General features: G+C 51.9%; 7 protein-coding genes across 7 annotated transcripts; 4 read left to right on the top strand and 3 right to left on the bottom strand.

Moving 5' to 3' along the window:
- Nucleotides 1–520: 520 nt before the first annotated feature.
- COCSADRAFT_34128 (uncharacterized protein) lies at nt 521–3,610 on the bottom strand. The gene has a single exon (XM_007698357.1). The coding sequence runs from the start codon at nt 3,197–3,199 to the stop codon at nt 542–544; it is 2,658 nt and encodes an 885-aa protein (XP_007696547.1). The 5' UTR covers nt 3,200–3,610; the 3' UTR covers nt 521–541.
- A 1,058-nt stretch (nt 3,611–4,668) lies between these two features.
- On the top strand, nt 4,669–5,187 carry COCSADRAFT_34127 (uncharacterized protein). The gene has a single exon (XM_007698356.1). The coding sequence runs from the start codon at nt 4,717–4,719 to the stop codon at nt 5,047–5,049; it is 333 nt and encodes a 110-aa protein (XP_007696546.1). The 5' UTR covers nt 4,669–4,716; the 3' UTR covers nt 5,050–5,187.
- A 2,607-nt stretch (nt 5,188–7,794) lies between these two features.
- COCSADRAFT_288115 (uncharacterized protein) lies at nt 7,795–8,796 on the bottom strand. Its single transcript, XM_007698796.1, has 2 exons — nt 8,238–8,796; nt 7,795–8,179 (listed from the first exon to the last, which is right to left on the bottom strand). The coding sequence occupies exons 1-2, from the start codon at nt 8,628–8,630 to the stop codon at nt 7,988–7,990; spliced, it is 585 nt and encodes a 194-aa protein (XP_007696986.1). The 5' UTR covers nt 8,631–8,796; the 3' UTR covers nt 7,795–7,987.
- Nucleotides 8,797–10,337, top strand: COCSADRAFT_288119 (uncharacterized protein). The gene has a single exon (XM_007698795.1). It carries the CDS (start codon nt 8,963–8,965, stop codon nt 10,064–10,066), a length of 1,104 nt encoding a protein of 367 aa, XP_007696985.1. The 5' UTR covers nt 8,797–8,962; the 3' UTR covers nt 10,067–10,337.
- Nucleotides 10,338–11,229: 892 nt separating this feature from the next.
- On the top strand, nt 11,230–13,898 carry COCSADRAFT_197124 (uncharacterized protein). Its single transcript, XM_007698794.1, has 3 exons — nt 11,230–11,613; nt 11,690–13,599; nt 13,679–13,898. Exons 1-3 carry the CDS (start codon nt 11,389–11,391, stop codon nt 13,767–13,769), a joined length of 2,226 nt encoding a protein of 741 aa, XP_007696984.1. The 5' UTR covers nt 11,230–11,388; the 3' UTR covers nt 13,770–13,898.
- A 485-nt stretch (nt 13,899–14,383) lies between these two features.
- COCSADRAFT_136109 (uncharacterized protein) lies at nt 14,384–16,076 on the bottom strand. Its single transcript, XM_007698793.1, has 5 exons — nt 15,618–16,076; nt 15,460–15,565; nt 14,990–15,400; nt 14,791–14,929; nt 14,384–14,724 (listed from the first exon to the last, which is right to left on the bottom strand). Exons 1-5 carry the CDS (start codon nt 15,943–15,945, stop codon nt 14,569–14,571), a joined length of 1,140 nt encoding a protein of 379 aa, XP_007696983.1. The 5' UTR covers nt 15,946–16,076; the 3' UTR covers nt 14,384–14,568.
- Nucleotides 16,077–16,542: 466 nt separating this feature from the next.
- COCSADRAFT_34123 (uncharacterized protein) lies at nt 16,543–17,611 on the top strand. The gene is made up of 2 exons (XM_007698355.1): nt 16,543–16,838; nt 16,927–17,611. Exons 1-2 carry the CDS (start codon nt 16,747–16,749, stop codon nt 17,366–17,368), a joined length of 534 nt encoding a protein of 177 aa, XP_007696545.1. The 5' UTR covers nt 16,543–16,746; the 3' UTR covers nt 17,369–17,611.
- Nucleotides 17,612–17,732: the final 121 nt, after the last annotated feature.

The raw sequence follows: 17,732 nt of genomic DNA, 5'->3' as shown, positions 1-17,732 counted from the left end.
CAGAAGCTTTCCCCCCCATACTCCAGCGAGGCGCTTCATCTAAGTCTCACATCTAGCTTACCATATAACACAAGTTTAAAAGAAATCTAAACGCCACGACTATTTCCGTGTCTCGCGTGCCCAGGTTAAGGGGAGAGAGTTGAGCTCAGGACAGCTGTGGTTTCTTTTCTCATAAGATAGAGGGCAGGGATCGATAGTAATTTCGAATATGGCGAGGAGTGGGTTCGTATGTGCTCTACTAGTTTACTATAGCGGTTTTAGTTAAAGGAAGGGGGAGATATAGTACAGTGTATTTAGAAATTTATATGTTGCAAATAGAGAATGTAGAGCGATGCGTAGCTATCCTTGATCGAGCGAGTTACGAAGTGATGTGGGGAAAGTGTGAGGATGGATGTTGGGGGAATGCAAGATGCCTGGTGTAAAGATTACGATGCTAAATCCATCTCAGGTTCTTTTTATGGAGAGTTTGGTCTTGTTGTCATGTCGTTCACGTTTTTCTAACAAGGTAAGTGGTAGTAATAGCACGATACGATCTATCAATCTATTTTTCTACTTTAGGCAACGTATTCTCTTCTTCTCTCCCTTCTTCCCCGGATATACAACCGCTTTTCCTACTCGTGTCCAAGTGCAAATCTAAGCGGCTCCCCTGCCAATTTCCATCCGTGACCTGTAGTGGGCAACGACTCCTTCTCCGTTTAATGTTCGGCGGACTAATGGGTTCAAAGAGACTCCGTCTTTTGCCCGTCACCACACCAGACAGCAGGCTGGAATCATTCACAGTCGAGCTAGCAGCCTCTTGTGCTGTCAGACTCTGTGGGTCCGGGACCAAGGCAGTCACCTGCTCAAAAGTACTTTTGCATGACCTTAATTCGCGGGAAGCGCGTAGGCCCTTAGCCTGAACGCTTTTGTCAGCAGAACCATCAGAAGTTGACCGGTCTGTATCAATCTCTGTGTCTGTGTCAGTGTCAGATTGTATCTGCTGGATCTGAGAACCACCAGACGTCACAGGGGACTCGGCCTCTGTGGGCGAACTCTGCGGCGTCTCTCGCAAAGGACAAGGACTCATCCGTTGTATCATCTTCTGCGTCGTATACCCCGTAACAACAGTCTCCTGAGGCCCATTTCTCACCCTGGCATACTTCTCAACCAACAATGCGACATCTCTCGCATGCCCATCAAGCTTGTCCGCATCGGGCACTGAAAATTTCTCCTGAGCCATGCGCTCCAAGTCTTGCATAGTGACCGCACCCTCCCACGTCCTATCATGGTGAATCTTCTGAACCCGCGGATGACGTAGCATCTCAAATGACGTATGAGGCGACTTGTCGAACCCTCCCCCAAGAATCTCAACGATCAAGGGGTTCCTGAAGGCAACAGTCATACGCCGGCTGTAGTAGTGGTCCCTGAAATTTATTATGTCGAATTCAGAGGTGGCGCCACTCTCATGCAAAGTGGTCTGACGGATATAGCCCTGGATATTCAGGTACTTTGCGTCAAACCTTGGAATACACTTTTCAACGCTCAAAGTAGCGACGACAGTGAACCTTGCCTTGGCCCCTGTCAGTAGGGCCGCATCCCTGTTGACGCAGCATCCTAGGTAAAAGTGTGTCCAGTGTAGAGGCTTTAGATTCGTCTTCGTTGCAGCCTGCGCGTCAAAACTGGCTCCAATCACAGCGAAATCGCCCAAGTCTCGCTCACCGCCCATATCGCCTAAGTAATCCTTCTTTACCTTGATGAAGAAACCTGTTTGACGCTGACCTTGCTCAGATAGCAAGGGCAGATAGGGCGCTTGCAACGGTTTCAGTACCAATCCTTCTTGGCGATCGGCTAGGGTGCGGGCGAATGTCTGTTTAAGGTCTGTTATACCACTCCCTGTCTTAAAATCCAACAAGGTCCACTGTGAGAGCTTGGACCGACCTGGCATGACATGGATAAGTTTGTGAAGAATTTTGCGGCGGTCCTCGAGGCAGTGACGCAAAACGGGCTCGTCATCTACAGTCAAAACATCAAAGAAGACAATCATGAGATGCTCCTGTTGATGAACCGCAGAGCTGTTGAGCGTGACTCTGAAGGATCCTGAGCGTGTGACATACTTGCGAATCTTCGAGAATGGCAGTATCTTCTTCTCCTTGTCGCTGTATACCACCATTTCGCCCGTAACGATACAGTTCTTTTTAAACAAGGAGTCTGGCTGGCCTATACGAAGAGCGTTGCGGATTGTGCCGTGTAGAGCAGTACGATCTGCGGTTGCATCTTTGCCATTCTTGGAGAAGATTCGTAGGTTGCTATTTTCATTTTCCAAATCGACGTGGATCTCACAGTATTCGCCGTCGTATTTGACTTCGGCAGCCCAAGCGCCATCGCCAACAAGCTTAAAACAGTTGCCGAACGACCATGCTTTTAGGAAGGTCGGTCGCCCAATCTTGACGCCGACCCTAGCTTTTAGTCTTTTCGCTGCCTCAACGCGCATGGGTTCCTCTTCCCACGACTCAGGCACCGCCGGATAACAACTAAGTTCACCTTTGAGTACATCAAAGGCTGCTTCGTAGTCGTTCTGAAACGCCAACAGCTCTGGTAACAGAAAGTGATAGTGCCGCGTTACAACTCTTTCGTCCAGTTCAATAATGCAGTAGTCTCGAAGTAGAAGGCGGACTAGCCATTTTGCTTCCCAAGACTCAAGCCTTGTGATGATATTTTTGAGTTCATTGTCGATGTCAAACCCTGGATCACGATTTCTTCTGGTTTTCTCATCCGAGAATCTACAACTGGCTGCCAATTGTACCAACAGGCAGTTAACTCTTTTAATTGTGATGTCTGGTTTGCTGGAGAAGGTACCATCCCAAGGCTTCATGGTGCGTTCGATGTATGCACCTAGGTCGCCATGGGTGCCCGTCTTCCAGCTTTCAAATAGTGTGCGTTGCCCATGACTAAAGGTGAGTAGGCGTGAGAGTTTCTTCGCGAGCAAGGGCGCTTGCAAACCGTACACGCGGTCTTTCCTTCGGTGCGGAAGTAAGATGGAGAGCACAGCCCCGCCATCTGTATCTGGATCGTCGAGGGCAATTCTTTGATTTTGGAACCAGTCCAAAACAACGTGCTGGATGACCTCTTGTTTTTGCTTTGAAGGCGGTTGCGGTCCATTTGTGGAAATATTCTCAATGTCTTGCAATAGGCTACAGATAGCATTGAATGTGAGACTCATAGTCGGTTCTAATGGAGGATTCTGCTGACTGCTGATACTAGATCTTAGATTTAGATTTTGCAGTCCTTAGATGGATTTGACTGTCGATGTCCGGCCTGATGTCAAGTGCGCGTATGTGACTGCGTGAAGAAACGCCGAGCCGAAATGCCGTGGGTGCTGCACTAAGACTATCTCGATCCACCTTATCTTTCAAGATCTAGACACTGAACCCAAAAAGGGTCATGGCCGTTCAGCGTTTACTCTCATCAGTACCCTCATCATAGTCAGGCAAGTATCACCAGGGGCAACACCAACCGTGCCAGAATGACCCTTGACCTAAACGTGGACGCATACACTGAGCAACAACAACGTGACAAAACCACTGGGGTCAAAAAAGGTGAAAATCAAGGTAAATAGATATATTGACAAGCAGGTTTCAATAAGATGGGATGAGACGGAAGAGGAGACGGGCACGCGCTGGGTGGATGCAGGAAATCGCGCTAATGCGGGGTATCACGGGATCTGCCGTAGTGCGTGTAGGTACGTAGATACCAACAGCACGCCAAAGTAGGCAGGCAACCCTAACTCCGATTGCTCAGTCGTGACAAGATTTTCCGGATCTGGTGATAAGAGATGTTATCATGTCTCTATCGTATGCTGTCACCTAACACATAACACGACTTAACAGCGAACGTATGTATGGGCTCGCAGGGAATAGATACGCAAAAGTGGAGATGATGCCTGCCTTCCACCATGGATCGTTACTATAATTCTCTTCGTGTATTAAAACACTGGCATCAAAGCAGCCTCCACCACCGCGTGTAAGAAAAAAAAGTAGATTTCGTGTGTTAGAGTGCTAGAGGTTTACGTATGGACTAATACGCTTTTATAAACAAACCGTATAACTCTATAGTGCTGGCATGTATTTGCATCTCGTCGATATTGCGCTGTCTTGGTGAGAGGGACAGTTTTCTATCCGGGTCTTTTGGTCTACCGAAAGCCGATAAATTGGATTCGGACCTCCGAACAACCAAACGTATTATAAACTGATGGAGCTCGCTCTCTCCAATTGAGCGAAAGAAGAGACATATGTACTAGGGTTGGAACGCGTAGAACCGGGATAAAGTTCATTGCTCGCAACTGGAAATTGAAAGACACAACAATCGTAGATTGGAGGTATATAATCTCTACTCTATAGGAATGGTGGCGGCAGCACATATACTAACAGAGTGTACAGGGTTGAATTGCACAATACCTAGCCAACGAGACAACATTGGAGACCCTCGGTCGGAGGCGTCCAAGAAAAATATCTTGTTCCGCGCGGCGACCACAGGTCTTCACCCGCCGGAAGGCTTACTTTCTTCGTGCTTCGCAGCCTCGAATCTGTTCTCCAGTATTCGATCTTAGCGTATGGTTTCGGCACAACCATTTTACATCGTGTGGGACTACGAACACTACCGAGCGGGCTGCCTGCACACACGGGCATAGGACTGATCGATGGCCTAGGCCTGTCGCTCTACCGGCTGGTCTTGCTCGCCATGTCAGTTGGCTCGGTGGTCAAGCAAAACATCTGGGTCACAACACTATCTAGGGACCCGATGACAGTAGGTGCGGCGGTTGCGATAGCGATGATCAATGCGGTTTCGAATAGTCTGAGCACATATTCCTCTGTCACTTCTATTTCGTCGGCCTCGACCGAAGCGGGCTTTCCACAGCCGGCACTGCTTATTGGGAGCACGATTTACGTAGTTGGCATCTTGACGGAGCTTGTTGCGGGGATTCAGCGCGAACAATTTAAAGCCGATCCAAACAACAAGGGTAAGATGTGTACGGGGAGCCTGTGGAGTTTGGCGCGGTACATCAACTACTGAGGATACACGATGTGGAGAGCCGGATATGCAATGGCTGGAGGAGGATACGGGATGGGTGTCTTGGTCGCAGCCTTTTGGGCCTGGGATTTCAGCAAGCGGGCTATTCCCGTTTTGAGCGAGTATTGCGAGAAGCGGTACGGTGCGCAGTAGGAAGCGTATACGCGGAAGACGCCACATGAGCTAATTCCATACGTCTATTAGGTTGACAATGGCTGCGAAAATAAAAAGCCGTGAATGAAGTGGTTTCGAAAAGATCCGTGCCTTTTGTCGGCCCCAGAGAATTGATCTTTACATACCCGCACCCAAGACTCCACGTGCACAGTCGTTCCATTGCCGTGCTCGCTAATCACTAGACAGAGGACCAAGCACCAAGCTGGGCACACACGAGCCATTGCTCTGCCGGCTGATGCTGACGCGCCACAGTACCATATCTCCAAGGGTGTTTTTGTGCAACAAAACAATGTCCATCACAATCAATTCATAATCACAACAACAGCTTTCACCACCGACATGGAGCAAGCTCCGGATGCTAGCGGGCTGGGGGCCGGATCATCTGACAGACCGGATGCATGCTTATTTCCCAAAGCGGCATCTCACGATAACGATGGCAGTCTTGGAGATAGGACGTCCAGTCGTCGTAGCACGATGCAGGTGCAATTCTCGTTAGCACGGCGTTATCCACGCCGCAAGGCGGCAGTGCCTCTCACACCGCCCGTGAGTGCAAGCGACGCACTACTGTAGCTCGCACGACAGGCCTCCACTACTAGTGGCCTTTTTTCTCTCTTGTGAAAGAAAAAAAAGGTGGTGTGCGATCTAGCATTTAGCTAAGAGATCTGCGGACGTTGTGGCACCTTGATAACCCGAGGGCTTGGGCGCTACAGGCGGTGGCCGTGGTGGTATCAGAGTGGTTTTTCGTGGTGGGGGTGTGAGAGCACGAATCATGGCGTATCGCTAGAGACAGGCGATTGGCCTTTTGGTAAGAGTGCAGCGCATGTTCACCCGAGTCGGCGATAGCATGGGAGGGGGGCTTTTGTTTTCATAGCCGCTAAAAAGACGGCAATGTTAGCATGTGCTGACACATTCATGGATTTTCTGGTTCAAGACTGCAACGCATCCAACGCGGGGTTACGAGCACTCGGACGTCGAGGGTAAGCGATGATCTACAGAATCCTCAGCGTTCAGCTTTTCAGGGTCCTTTTGTTTTACGCGGCGGCTGCTGGCGAGAATGATGGTGATCCAGGATATGGCTGTAAGTAGGCGATTACGGACGCCACAGCAGCAAATTACCAGCGTGCTCGCGCCATTGGCAGCAATTTCCTTCAAATTTCCAGAAATACATGTGGCAATTACCGGCATCTCCACAGAACTAATTATCGATAGGCAAGCAGAAACACATCCAATTTATCGATAATGGTCAGGAGAGGGGTGTGGGGTGTTGCTAGATGGTTCCGCGCCGGCTGGCGCCATTTTTTTTTCTATCGTGCGAGTGATGGAGGTGCGGGTCAGGAATGACCGACAATGATGGGGACGAAGAGCCTCAACAATTTTCTGAACTGGGATGTTTTTCTGGGCAGGAGAGATCATGATCTAAGGATACGGAATAGCTCTAGTGATGTAGAGCGGGGAACGGCTGGTGGTGCATCGGCGTGCATGCAAACCCCACCTTGAGGGTAAACACATGTTGGTTAGCGACCAGGTAGGTGTAGTCGTGTAGTCGTGTAGGCGAGTGTAATGCTGGGCAGTGTTGCGGCAGGCTGCTCATGCGCACGTCTTGTCGAGGGCAAGACAAGCACCTGCAGCTGAAACGCTCTGTTTTGAAGCGGGCCTTGGTAGTATCCCGGCAGGAGGGTGCCGGGGTGATGTTAGCGATGTTGAAGACTGAGCCGGTGCTGGTGCTATGAGGCATTTGACGTTGGCTGAGGTCATGACCTCGACGTAACCTCGTGTCGGCCAGACCGGCAGCTGCTAAGCATGAGACACTGTGTACTTTATGTAGCTATCTACGTACTATGTACATAGAGTAGGTGGTAATACTAGGAAGACGGCCTCTGGTCTGGTCAGGTCAGGTCGGGTCAGAGGTACAGTGGTGCAGCTCTGGGAGCTCGTATGCGACGCGACGTTTAAACAAGGTGGATGCAGCGGAGACGATCATGCAGCAGCAATGCTCGAGCCACGTTTGCCGATGATTCGACGCGGCAAGTGAAAAGGGTACAAGGTGTAGCGATGAGGAAGTATGCAGCAGGCAGAGCAGAGCAGAGCAGCGGCCGGGTCCAGGATGTTCGGCATACAGGGCCCAAGGCAGTAGGTGTATGCCGCCGCCGGACAGGGCCCCGCTCTGCAGTGTGGATGCCTGGGCTAGGAGTGAATGGCATGGTGGTATAGTATGGCGTGTAATTACAACATGCAGCATGGCCATGTGTGAGTGTGTGTGTGGTATGCTGCTACACTACCTCAGCGACAGCCGTCAAGGCGAGTGTGATTCCGGTTTTCAGGCGTTAGCAGGCGTTAGCAGGGCGACTATGGGCTAGGGGGTGTGAGGATGGCGTAGCATGGCAGCAAGGCCTTTCGTCATTGACGGTCGAGTGGGTGGAGCAGGAGCAGGAGCAGGAGAGAAGTGGTTCCCACCCGCCGGCTCACGCCCACGCCCTCGCAGCTCGCCCTCGCCTTTCTAGCGCCGTCGCCGCCAACGGCAAGGACGGAGCGTACCCACGACCAAGATATAGTACGAGACGCGGCGGCTGCCCATGCCTTTCTTTGCCTCTCTGCCTGCACTGTGCCTGTGCTGTTGTCGCTGTTTCTGGTACGACTACTGAGTACTAGTAGTAGATGCACCCGTCGTCCTGCATGCCCGCCTATTCCCCTCCCTCCTCTGCTACTGCTACTGCTGCTGCTACTGCTGCTCGTCCTTGACCTCGCTATTCGCCATTCACCTTCACCGTCACCGTCGCCCCGTGACCCACGTCCGTCTCACTGCTACACCCTGCTTGTCCTCTGCCGCCGTCGCCGTCGCCGTCGCTGTCGCTGTCGCCTCCCACGCTGCCCTCTGTCGACGCCGCTTTGGGCCGCCTAGCCACCAGCCCGTTGCCTCGCCGCCGTGACGTTGGATCCGACTAACTACGAGAGGAACAGACTGCATCTGTAAGTCAGCTTTTGGCGCCATTCTATCTTGCACGATGCCACCTTCGCACCCGCTGCTTGCACGCACTACCCTCGCTCGCTCTGCTTGCAAGCATCAGCCCGCCGCCCTTCTGGGCCTCAAACACCCGCCCGGCCCGTGTTGGCCTGACTTTTGCTTCCTTCTTCCTGTCGTGCTTTGGTACTCTAGTAACCATTTCTAGCTCCCTCGCGCCACCACGAGTCCTGGTATTAAGGGCCTCAATTGCCGCCCGCCACTGCCTCGACTGGGCCTTGTCCATATCGCTGCACCCCTCAGCCTCACTCGTTTCAATTCCGCCGCGGGGTGATTCGATCAATTTCCCCGCTGTCAAGCAACGCCGTCTTCCCCTTCCTGGTCGTGGTTGTCGCCGCTGCTCCGTCTGACGGCCGTATCCCATCAGCATCACTGATTCCTGCTTTCCCATTGCCCCCGCCTCAAATCTCCTCAAATCTCCTCAGATCGTCCGTCGCCCGGAAGCACTGGGAAGCCAGTTCCCGTGCAACTGCAAGGCTGCATCCCACGCTGCTGCAAGCGGGGCGCCAAGCCACCACATCCGCCATATCGCCATCGCCAGCTACAAAATAAACGCCGGCTCCTCTTCGCCGTCGTGCGCTTGGACGCTACCAAAACCATATTGGCCTTTGTGTTTTTTCTTTGCTTTCCCGTGGGCGCAGTCACTCCTGACGTCAGGGCGCTGATTCGTGTTTCAACGCACGCGCGTCGGCAAGCGAGCAAACAGTAGTACCTAAACCCAAGATGCAGGCCGTCATGGCGCAACCCCCACAACCCTCCGCCTACGGGGCCGTCCCTCTGCGCCGCAAACCCGTAACCAACCCAGCCGTAGCAGTGCGACCCATATCCCAGGCCTACAACGACAATCAACTTGGTCATTCACGGACACGAACAACAAGTTCTGGCGTATTTCCAACCCCCTCACCCACTACCGCAAACATGAATTCGCAATACCCAACCCAGTACCAAAGCAGCCTCCGCCGCACTCCCACCTCATCCACTAGCTCTACCAACGGCACCCCCAACCGCTCCAACAGCGGCGCTCTTCGTCGCTCTTCGTCAACGCGTTCGGGAGGCAATTCACCCACTTCATATGTTGCCATGATGCGCAAGCAAAAAGCCACTGTATGGTGTGATCGCGCCCAATACGAAGACCCGCGTATGCTCGCCCAGCAGCGTCAGGCCAAGATGCGAGCAAACATGGAGGTTGCAGGCGGACCGCACCACGCTCCACCGCGCACTTCTACGGGAGGCTCAGGCATGACCGGTGGGGTCCGGTCCAAGATTGGCCGTCATCACGGCTTGCCAAAAGCATCATTGTACGCCCCAGTCACCTATGCAGGATCCGGGGTACCAATGCGATTGAGCGCTTCAGAAGTAGACGAGGGTGACGACGAGGATACAGGCTCAATGAAAAATGGGCAGTATCACCACCGCACTGGCTCCGGCCGCAGCTCCCTAGGTTCAGGTCGCCGTATATCTTACGCCAACCCAGCCGGTCGCATATCCTCCAACAGTACACCGCCACAGAATTCATCTCCTGATGGCGAGCTTGCCGACCTCAAAGAAGAGCCTACTCCTTCGCCTGCCGAATATGACGCCCACGCGCCCAGCGACACTAGCTACTTCCACTACACAAAAACAAACGCGAGTACCGGCAGTGGGAGCAGCGGAGAGCGCAATTTTGGCGAAGTTGGTCAGATGCCTGCGCCAGGACACTTGAGGGCCCCTGTTGTTACAGACAAGAAGGTCAGCAAAGATGATCTGGTCAGGCGAGGTAGTGTGGATGAGCGGACTATGACCATGGGTCCACGACTCTTCGTTGCGAACCCAGACCTCAGTGACTAGCGAACGAGGACAAGAGGCTGTTTATTATTTCTGCGATACCCGAAACAACGATTTTACTACTGATACTGAGCTTCACGCATGAGTACACCATACTAGAGGAGAGCCGGTCATCCCACCAAATGCGAACCATTGTCGGCAGTTTTTTTTCTCCTATTCTTTCGTCCAGGACAACAGCGTTGTCAAGTATTTGTTTTCTTTAGCCGTTACTTCTGTATTTCTGTTTGTTTGAGCATCTGCAAAAGCAGGTTTGAGGGATTGGGAGTTTTGGCTCTTTCTGCTTTGGATACGCAGCTACAAGATGGGGTTTCGTATCGTCACAGTAGTGACTTTTTTCCTTTATCTGTTTGGCTGAGACTCAGCGCATATGGCACACCCTGGTGGTTCGCTCGCTCGCTCATCACCACCACCACTACTACATCTCTGTATATACCACACCACACAACAACCGCCATGGCCGCATCTGCTCCGTTGGCAACGACTGATTGATTACACGCATACATACATACACACACAACATAAGCATAAACACTATACCATTATCCTATTGGCTGCTCATCGCCTCGTTTGCATGCTCGGAATACGATCTGTCCCCACCTGTCTTCGTCATTTGTTTCCATATTAACGTCATCCCCTCGGCGGTGCACCCGCTCGTGCACGGAAGTGGAAGTGGACTCTTGCCGTGCAATGCTATTAATGAAATCATCCGGCGACTTTGCGGCGCATGGATATAGGGGCGGTGGCAACAATTAGAGCTCGCCCGAGCCGAGTCGATCATCGCGCGCGTACCTGCCAAGACGTCTGCCCGCAGCCGACCATGTGCAAGTAAAGGTGGCGAGTGGAAATGAAGCGTGTGAAACCGTGGCTTGTTTGATACGAAGAAGCTGACAGACGTCGGGTAGAATGGTTTGGCCATGGTTGCGATTAATTAGTTTTGAATCAAGATTGTCTGGGTTGGCGGGAGCCGGCCGTGGGTGGGGGGTGGCGCTGGGGATCAGGGTCCAGGGCAGGGTTGAGCCAGGCAAAGTTTGTAAAGAGATCTTTCGATGTTGATTAAAAGGCAAGGTTTGGTAATATACAAGAGAGATCATGGCGCATCTTTGGAGGTGTGAGGACAAACTGAACGCATTGCTTGGCTTTCAATATGCTGTTATTCGCGGGCGGACGAATAGTACCGTCGCCTTTCGCGGCGCGTGTCCCTGCCAAGATGTACGAACATGGTAACTCACCGCAACAGACATTCACCACGTCCGCAATCACATCCTTGCGTGTGGAGGAAATAATTCTCCAGCTCCCCAAATAAGCTTCCCGGAACAGGATACACCATGGTACATGCCAATGGCACTGCGAAGCGTCGCGCGCCCCAGAGAATCTTGAACGATGCAGTCGGAGTGACCAAAAACAAAGATGGCCATGAAAAGACTGACTACACAAGATGGAGACTGAAAGACGACCGTGGATGTCAGACATGGCATTATCTGCAGACTGACGAGGAGATGAAAGCCTGGCCGCAGAGCACGGCTGACAAGTACTTCCTAGGCCTCGACACTGTATGTTTAATCCCCTTCCTTCAGCCACCCCAGTATAGCTGCACTAGAGTTTCAACATCCCAACTGACTGGCGTAGGAACAACCAAAACTCAAGCCTGCAAGGACACCCCTCGAAGCTGCGGATAATGGCCTCTCCTTCTTCTCCCAACTCCAACTCCCGCCAGGCAACTGGGCCTGCGAATACGGTGGCCCAATGTTCCTGCTCCCCGGCCTCGTCATCGTCTGGTATGTCACCGAGACACCGGTTCCAGCCTCCCACGCAATCGAGATCATAAACTACCTCTTTGCGCGAGCACATCCAGAAGATGGCGGGTGGGGACTACATATTGAAGGCGAGAGCACCGTGTTTGGAACGTCTATGAACTACACCGTGCTCCGTCTACTAGGCGTGGATGCCGAAGACCCGAGGATGCGCAAAGCACGAGAGACGCTGTGGAAGCTGGGTGGCGCGCTCAACGCGCCACACTGGGCCAAGTTCTGGCTGAGCGTCTTAGGCGTGACGTCTTGGGACATTGTCAACCCATGTCCGCCCGAGCTGTGGTTGCTCCCAGACTGGGTGCCTCTTGCGCCCTGGAGGTGGTGGATTCACATGCGCCAGGTCTTCCTGCCCATGTCGTATGTCTACGCAAAGAAGTGGTCATATCCGCTAAATGATCTCACCCGCCAATTAAGGGCGGAGCTACTCATGCGGCCATTCGACACCATCAACTTTGGGGCACACCGGAACACGATTTCGCCCACAGATAACTATCATCCTAAATCTGCTTTCCTCAAGGTGTTGTTCTGGTTCGTAGTTGTCATATGGTGGCCCTTCCTTCGCACTGAGCGATTAGCGAAGCGTGCAGAGGAGCATGTACTCTGGCTCATCGAAGCCGAAGATGAGAATACCGACTATTCAAACTTGGGTCCGGTCAATGGTCCCATGAACACATTGTGTGCGTACATCAGAGACGGTCCTGATTCTCACGCCGTCCGTGAGCATCTCAAGACACTCCCAGAGTTCATGTGGGTCAAGGATGAAGGTATGCTTATGAATGGCACCAATGGCGTTCAATCATGGGATACATCGTTTCTGATCCAGGCTGTCGAATCGTGTGGCTGGTCCAAGGAAAAGAAGTGGGAACCTATGCTAAGGAAATCGCTCGAGTTCCTGGAAGACCAGCAAATTCTTGAAGAAACCAGAGATCAGCACGCATGTTACCGCCAACAGCGTAAAGGTGCGTGGGGCTTCAGTACACGCAAACAAGGATACACCGTCAGCGACTGCACTTCAGAAGGACTCAAGAGTGTCTTGATTCTGCAAAAGGACAACCAATTTCCCCAACTTATCAACGAGCGCCGCATGAAAGACGCCATCGACGTCCTCCTCACCATGCAAAACGCCTCTGGTGGCTGCGCATCGTACGAACCCACTCGCGGCAGTATCCTCCTCGAGCACCTCAACGCCGCCGAAGTCTTTGGCCGCATCATGATCGAGTACGACTACCCCGAATGCACCACGGCCGTCGTAACCGCCCTGCACATGTTCCAGCAGCACTACCCAGACTACCGCTCTGCCGAAATCTCCGCCTTCCGCGACCGCGCCGTAGCCTACATCCGCGACGCCCAGCGGCCGGACGGCTCCTGGTATGGCAGCTGGGGCATCTGCTTCACCTACGCCGGCATGTTCGCGCTTGAATCTCTCAAGTGCTCCGGCGAGCAATACGATAATTCCGAGCGTGTACGTCGCGCCTGCCAGTTCTTCCTCGACAAGCAAATGGCTGATGGCGGGTGGGGCGAGACGTACAAGAGCTGTGAAGATGGTGTTTGGTGTCAGCATCCTCAGAGCCAGGTTGTGCAGACTGCGTGGGTCGTTATCGGCATGATTGAGGCTGGGTTTCCTGACAAGGAGCCCCTGCGCAAGGCGGTCGAGCTGATTATGCAGAGGCAGCAGGAGAATGGAGAGTGGTTGCAGGAAGCGATTGAGGGGGTGTTTAATAAGTCTTGGTGAGTTTCTGTCCCCCGCTAACTCCTTTTTCCTTCTTTCGAACGTGTTGGTTTGAACAAGAGCTAATGTGGACAACAGTATGATTTCTTACCCCAACTACAAATTCATCTTCCCCATCAAGGCGCTGGGTATGTATGCCAAGCGGTTCGGAGATGAGGCGATTTTTTGAGAGGTTATGAGGGCGATTTAGGTGGGGAGGTCAAGGTATCTTAAGAAGCGAGGACAGGGATGAGGCATGGAAATGGTAGATGGTATGGAAATGAGTTAAGTTAAATGCAAAATATAATTTTAATGGACTTTCAAACTACGAATTTCTTTTTCCTCATTTTTTACCCTTTGAATCTAGTGGAATGTGTACATTTCTCTTCTTCTTTTTTTTCCCACATGTACAAGTAAAGTATGACAACGGCCTGAGATGCAAAAGAACAGAACCTTCTGAAATGCGGGGTTCCGTCAAGGTATTGTTGTCGCTGTTGTGGCGTTTGCGGCTTGTGTAAGTTTCTTTTCTTTTACTTTTCTAGATGCTGTTAGGACCAAGTACGTTTTGCGAACGAAGATAGTATTCAAGTAAGTATAAATGCATGATTATGCGAGATATACGTGTCTGAAGGATCCGGATTGTGTTATGAGGGGAAGTGTGGTTGTGGGGTAGTTTTGGGGGGGGTTAAGGAGGGTAGGAGTTTGTTCATCTGGCGCAGGGAGGGCAGGGTGGATTTTTTTTCCCTTGTGCTTGGGAAGGTGATACAAACAAAGCCACAATGATTACTTGGTCTTCAAATTGAGCATGTCGTGATTGATTGTGGCCTTGCGTTGCTAAATTGAAGTGCGATAATGTACTGGCGCCGAACAGCTGGTTTGATTCCCAATCTGCAGGACCTTTATCGTTTGTGCATAGGTCTTGATCACACCTTGGGCTAGGACATGATTGCTACCTTTACGTATAACATGAGAGTGAAATACAAGTCTATCTAATACGGCTTAAACCTAGCCTTGTCCTTGTCTTTCTTCTCCTTACGCTTCTTTTTCACCGATGCCGCGCCATCACCTTCGTGCATGTCTGCGCTGTCTGAAATCTTCCATGCGCGAATCTGGCCGTCTTCGCCACAGGTGTATGTAGTGTGTGTCTGGGAGTTCGGGGTTAGGGACATTATATGAAGTTGAAGCAAGGAAAGAGGCGGTGCGGCACTTACGTGTACATCAGTGAAGAGGTCGCGAACGATTTCTTCCCCATGAGCGCCTGCAAGCGAAGTAGCATTTGCAAGATCGAAGGCGTAATCCAAGGGGCCGTTTGTGCCTTTGGTGATTGGTGTGAGAGTGGCTTGTTTCTCGCTGTGTGATACTTAGCTCTTGAAGTTGTGACTGCAAACCTTTTTTGTCAAAACAACGTACCTGTGTCTCCCGGCTGCTACGCATGGCTGCGGGCCAACCCAGCACAAATCAATCACATACTCGCAGCCCAGCTCTTCTCTCACGTCACCACACACTTTGGGCGCTGGCTCCTCTTCGTCCTCTTTTTGGCTCTGTAACGCGTAGAAACTTACCGTCTCGTCCGTGCCAATGGTGTAAATGTCTGTGCCGGGATACAGGAAGCCTGCATGGGCAATGGCAGAGCCGTGGTTGATAACTTGGTACAAGGCGTCGTCTTCATCTACCTGGGTGCTGTCGAAGACGTTGACGAGTCCATCTGTGCTGGATGAGAGAAGCAGATTTGGGAGGGAAGGGTGCAAGGAGAGGTTTGTCACAGTGTCTGTGTGTGAATCTATGTAGGAGTGTAAGGGTGCTGAGATATTGCGCTGGTCCCTGGGAATAACTTAGTATGACCTGAGGGCTGATGAATCGAAGACATCATGGGAAAATACCAGATGTAGACTGGGGAGCTGTTGGGTCCGTCTTCTGGGTTCTCAACACCGGCTGCGACAAAGTTCTTCTGAGCATCGCATACCAGTGCTGAAATGAGTTTGTGTGCTGCACCGCTCGTCAGCTGCTGGCCCATAAACCTGGAGTATATAAAACTAACGGCTTTCGATTTGCAGAACTCTTTGCTTGCTTCGCTTATCCCAGAATTTGACCAATCCATCTCTTCCTGCAGTCGCGACTACGTTGCTGGGCGCATCATTTGCTCGTTCTAGGCACGTGATGTTGTCGTGGGCCTTGGCGACGTGACCATCAGGTTGTAGATCTGCTGTTAGAAAGCGGAGAGAGTTGTCTGATGATATCAAGGCTAGTTGGTCTGTAAGAGAGTAGGTAAGAGGGTCTTGTCGTGGCGATGTGGAGATGATCTTGTAAACGTATGAGCCAGCTGAAAACCCGGCGTCGGTGCTGACAATTTCTCTAAAAGGCGCCATATGGAGAGAAGCCAGAACAGGTATTTGATATCGCCAGGGTCGCAGCGAAGGTGTAATTGTCACGGAAGATGAGGTTCGATTGAATCAAGGTAACGAGAAGAAATTTTCACAGCAATGAGGGCAAGGTCTTTGCCTCACTCAGGTCCAGTGCACATCATGAGTCCCTGTTATTCAGGATCGCAATTGTAATATCTCGGCTGCGATACCAAGGCCCATTTCAGATGAACATATTCCCTGGAATTATCATAGGTAGTAGACTGCCACACCGACGTAGGCGCGTTCTGACATTCAGCGCAGAAAATGCCAGCACTACTCATCGCATCACGTTGCTTCACAGCCAGCGATACAGACGCCATCCAAGTAGATGGCAACATCACCAATACATGACACATGTATGTAGCCTTGATATGAAACTCGTGCAGACACAGCTTTCGTCGACACAAGCGATTAATACAGGCAATCCCTCTCCGATCCCTCCAAAAGCCCCATCCACTGACATAACGCCAGCAGACAAAGTAGGCCGTCACTCCTGCAGTTCAGCACGTCAAGCGCTCATTGCCGGCGATATCGAGGTTCGTTGGAGAAGAGGAAGAGCATGGCGGGCGCACGCGAGAAAATATCGGGTGTCAGCGAAGCGAGTGACTAAGCAGCGTAATGCCGACCAGCTGATTGGCCAGACGGGGGACCTCGGGAATCGGGAAGATTTGGGCTGGCGAAGGGTAGCACGTGTATTGACGACGACATCATCCACCCCTCAACTACCTCTCGACCTACAGTCAATTGCTATCGGGACACACCACCATGGCTTCTCAGCGCATTTTCCAGCTCGGCCTGCGACGCGCAGCTGCGCCAGGCCTGAGGGTGCAGCCTGCAGGACGCATGGTTCAGCGGAGGTATGTCATAGCACCCACAAGAGCACCACGACGAAGCTCTTCTCAGCTGCCCGTCCACACCAAGAGCCATAGTAACAAAAGAATGTAGACTTGCAGCGACCGAACATGCTTCCCAGTCTCAAGCTGCCGAGATCCTCGCCAAGCAGCGCGTCAACCGTCCAGTCTCACCCCACCTTGCCATCTACAGGCCCCAAATCACCTGGATTGCCTCAGGGCTCAATCGTATCACTGGTCTCACCCTGTCTGGCTCTCTTTACCTCTTCGGAATCGCATACCTTATTGCGCCCTACACTGGATGGCACCTCGAAACGCAGTCAATGGTCGCGGCCGTTGCTGCTTGGCCCGCCGTGGTCAAGGCTGGTGTTAAGACTTTCTTCGCACTCCCCTTCTTCTTCCACTGCCTCAATGGTGTCAGGCATTTGGCTTGGGATATGGGTGTTGGCTTCAAGAACCAGCAGGTTATCCGTACTGGCTGGGGTGTTGTTGGATTGACAGCCGTCTCGACCCTTTACTACGCTTTCCTGGCATAAACGAGCAGTGACTGATTTAGACCAAGATTGGTCTTGAAAAGAAAGGTTGGTTAGGAAGTGGCGATGGTTGGAATACGAAAGGCGGTCGGACTCTGGAGACATCAAGCAACAATGGGAACAGGAGTGGGGCACATCCAGGGCGACAGTGAGGAAGCCAACATGTATTATGTATATTTTGAATCGAACATTGTATGTGCAGCCACATGCGAGCAAGTATGAAGAGCATTTTTGTTTTGGTTCCCATGTTTCTTCGTTAATTGAGGGACTCGATTCAGTTAGAATCTAGTACTTAAGCATTGCGGCATGGAGCAAGCCTATTGTACTCCTCGCTAGCCCCACGGCACGTGATTACGTGTCGGGTGTG

Source organism: Bipolaris sorokiniana (genome assembly GCF_000338995.1).
Source record: "Bipolaris sorokiniana ND90Pr unplaced genomic scaffold COCSAscaffold_3, whole genome shotgun sequence".
NCBI classification, from domain to species: Eukaryota; Fungi; Ascomycota; class Dothideomycetes; order Pleosporales; family Pleosporaceae; genus Bipolaris; species Bipolaris sorokiniana.
This window is presented reverse-complemented; position numbering and strand designations above follow the sequence as displayed.

Coding starts and splice junctions, on each gene's coding strand:
- COCSADRAFT_136109 (XM_007698793.1), bottom strand. CDS start 15,945: ATGGCGCCTTTTAGAGAAATTGTCAGCACCGACGCCGGGTTTTCAGCT. Junction 15,401..15,459: donor AGCTCCCCAGTCTACATCTG/GTATTTTCCCAT, acceptor AGTTATTCCCAG/GGACCAGCGCAATATCTCAG. Junction 14,725..14,790: donor ACCTCTTCACTGATGTACAC/GTAAGTGCCGCA, acceptor CCGAACTCCCAG/ACACACACTACATACACCTG.
- COCSADRAFT_34127 (XM_007698356.1), top strand. CDS start 4,717: ATGTCAGTTGGCTCGGTGGTCAAGCAAAACATCTGGGTCACAACACTA.
- COCSADRAFT_197124 (XM_007698794.1), top strand. CDS start 11,389: ATGGTACATGCCAATGGCACTGCGAAGCGTCGCGCGCCCCAGAGAATC. Junction 11,614..11,689: donor ACTTCCTAGGCCTCGACACT/GTATGTTTAATC, acceptor TGACTGGCGTAG/GAACAACCAAAACTCAAGCC. Junction 13,600..13,678: donor GGGGTGTTTAATAAGTCTTG/GTGAGTTTCTGT, acceptor TGTGGACAACAG/TATGATTTCTTACCCCAACT.
- COCSADRAFT_288115 (XM_007698796.1), bottom strand. CDS start 8,630: ATGGGAAAGCAGGAATCAGTGATGCTGATGGGATACGGCCGTCAGACG. Junction 8,180..8,237: donor GTAGTGCGTGCAAGCAGCGG/GTGCGAAGGTGG, acceptor TTACAGATGCAG/TCTGTTCCTCTCGTAGTTAG.
- COCSADRAFT_288119 (XM_007698795.1), top strand. CDS start 8,963: ATGCAGGCCGTCATGGCGCAACCCCCACAACCCTCCGCCTACGGGGCC.
- COCSADRAFT_34128 (XM_007698357.1), bottom strand. CDS start 3,199: ATGAGTCTCACATTCAATGCTATCTGTAGCCTATTGCAAGACATTGAG.
- COCSADRAFT_34123 (XM_007698355.1), top strand. CDS start 16,747: ATGGCTTCTCAGCGCATTTTCCAGCTCGGCCTGCGACGCGCAGCTGCG. Junction 16,839..16,926: donor GGACGCATGGTTCAGCGGAG/GTATGTCATAGC, acceptor AAAAGAATGTAG/ACTTGCAGCGACCGAACATG.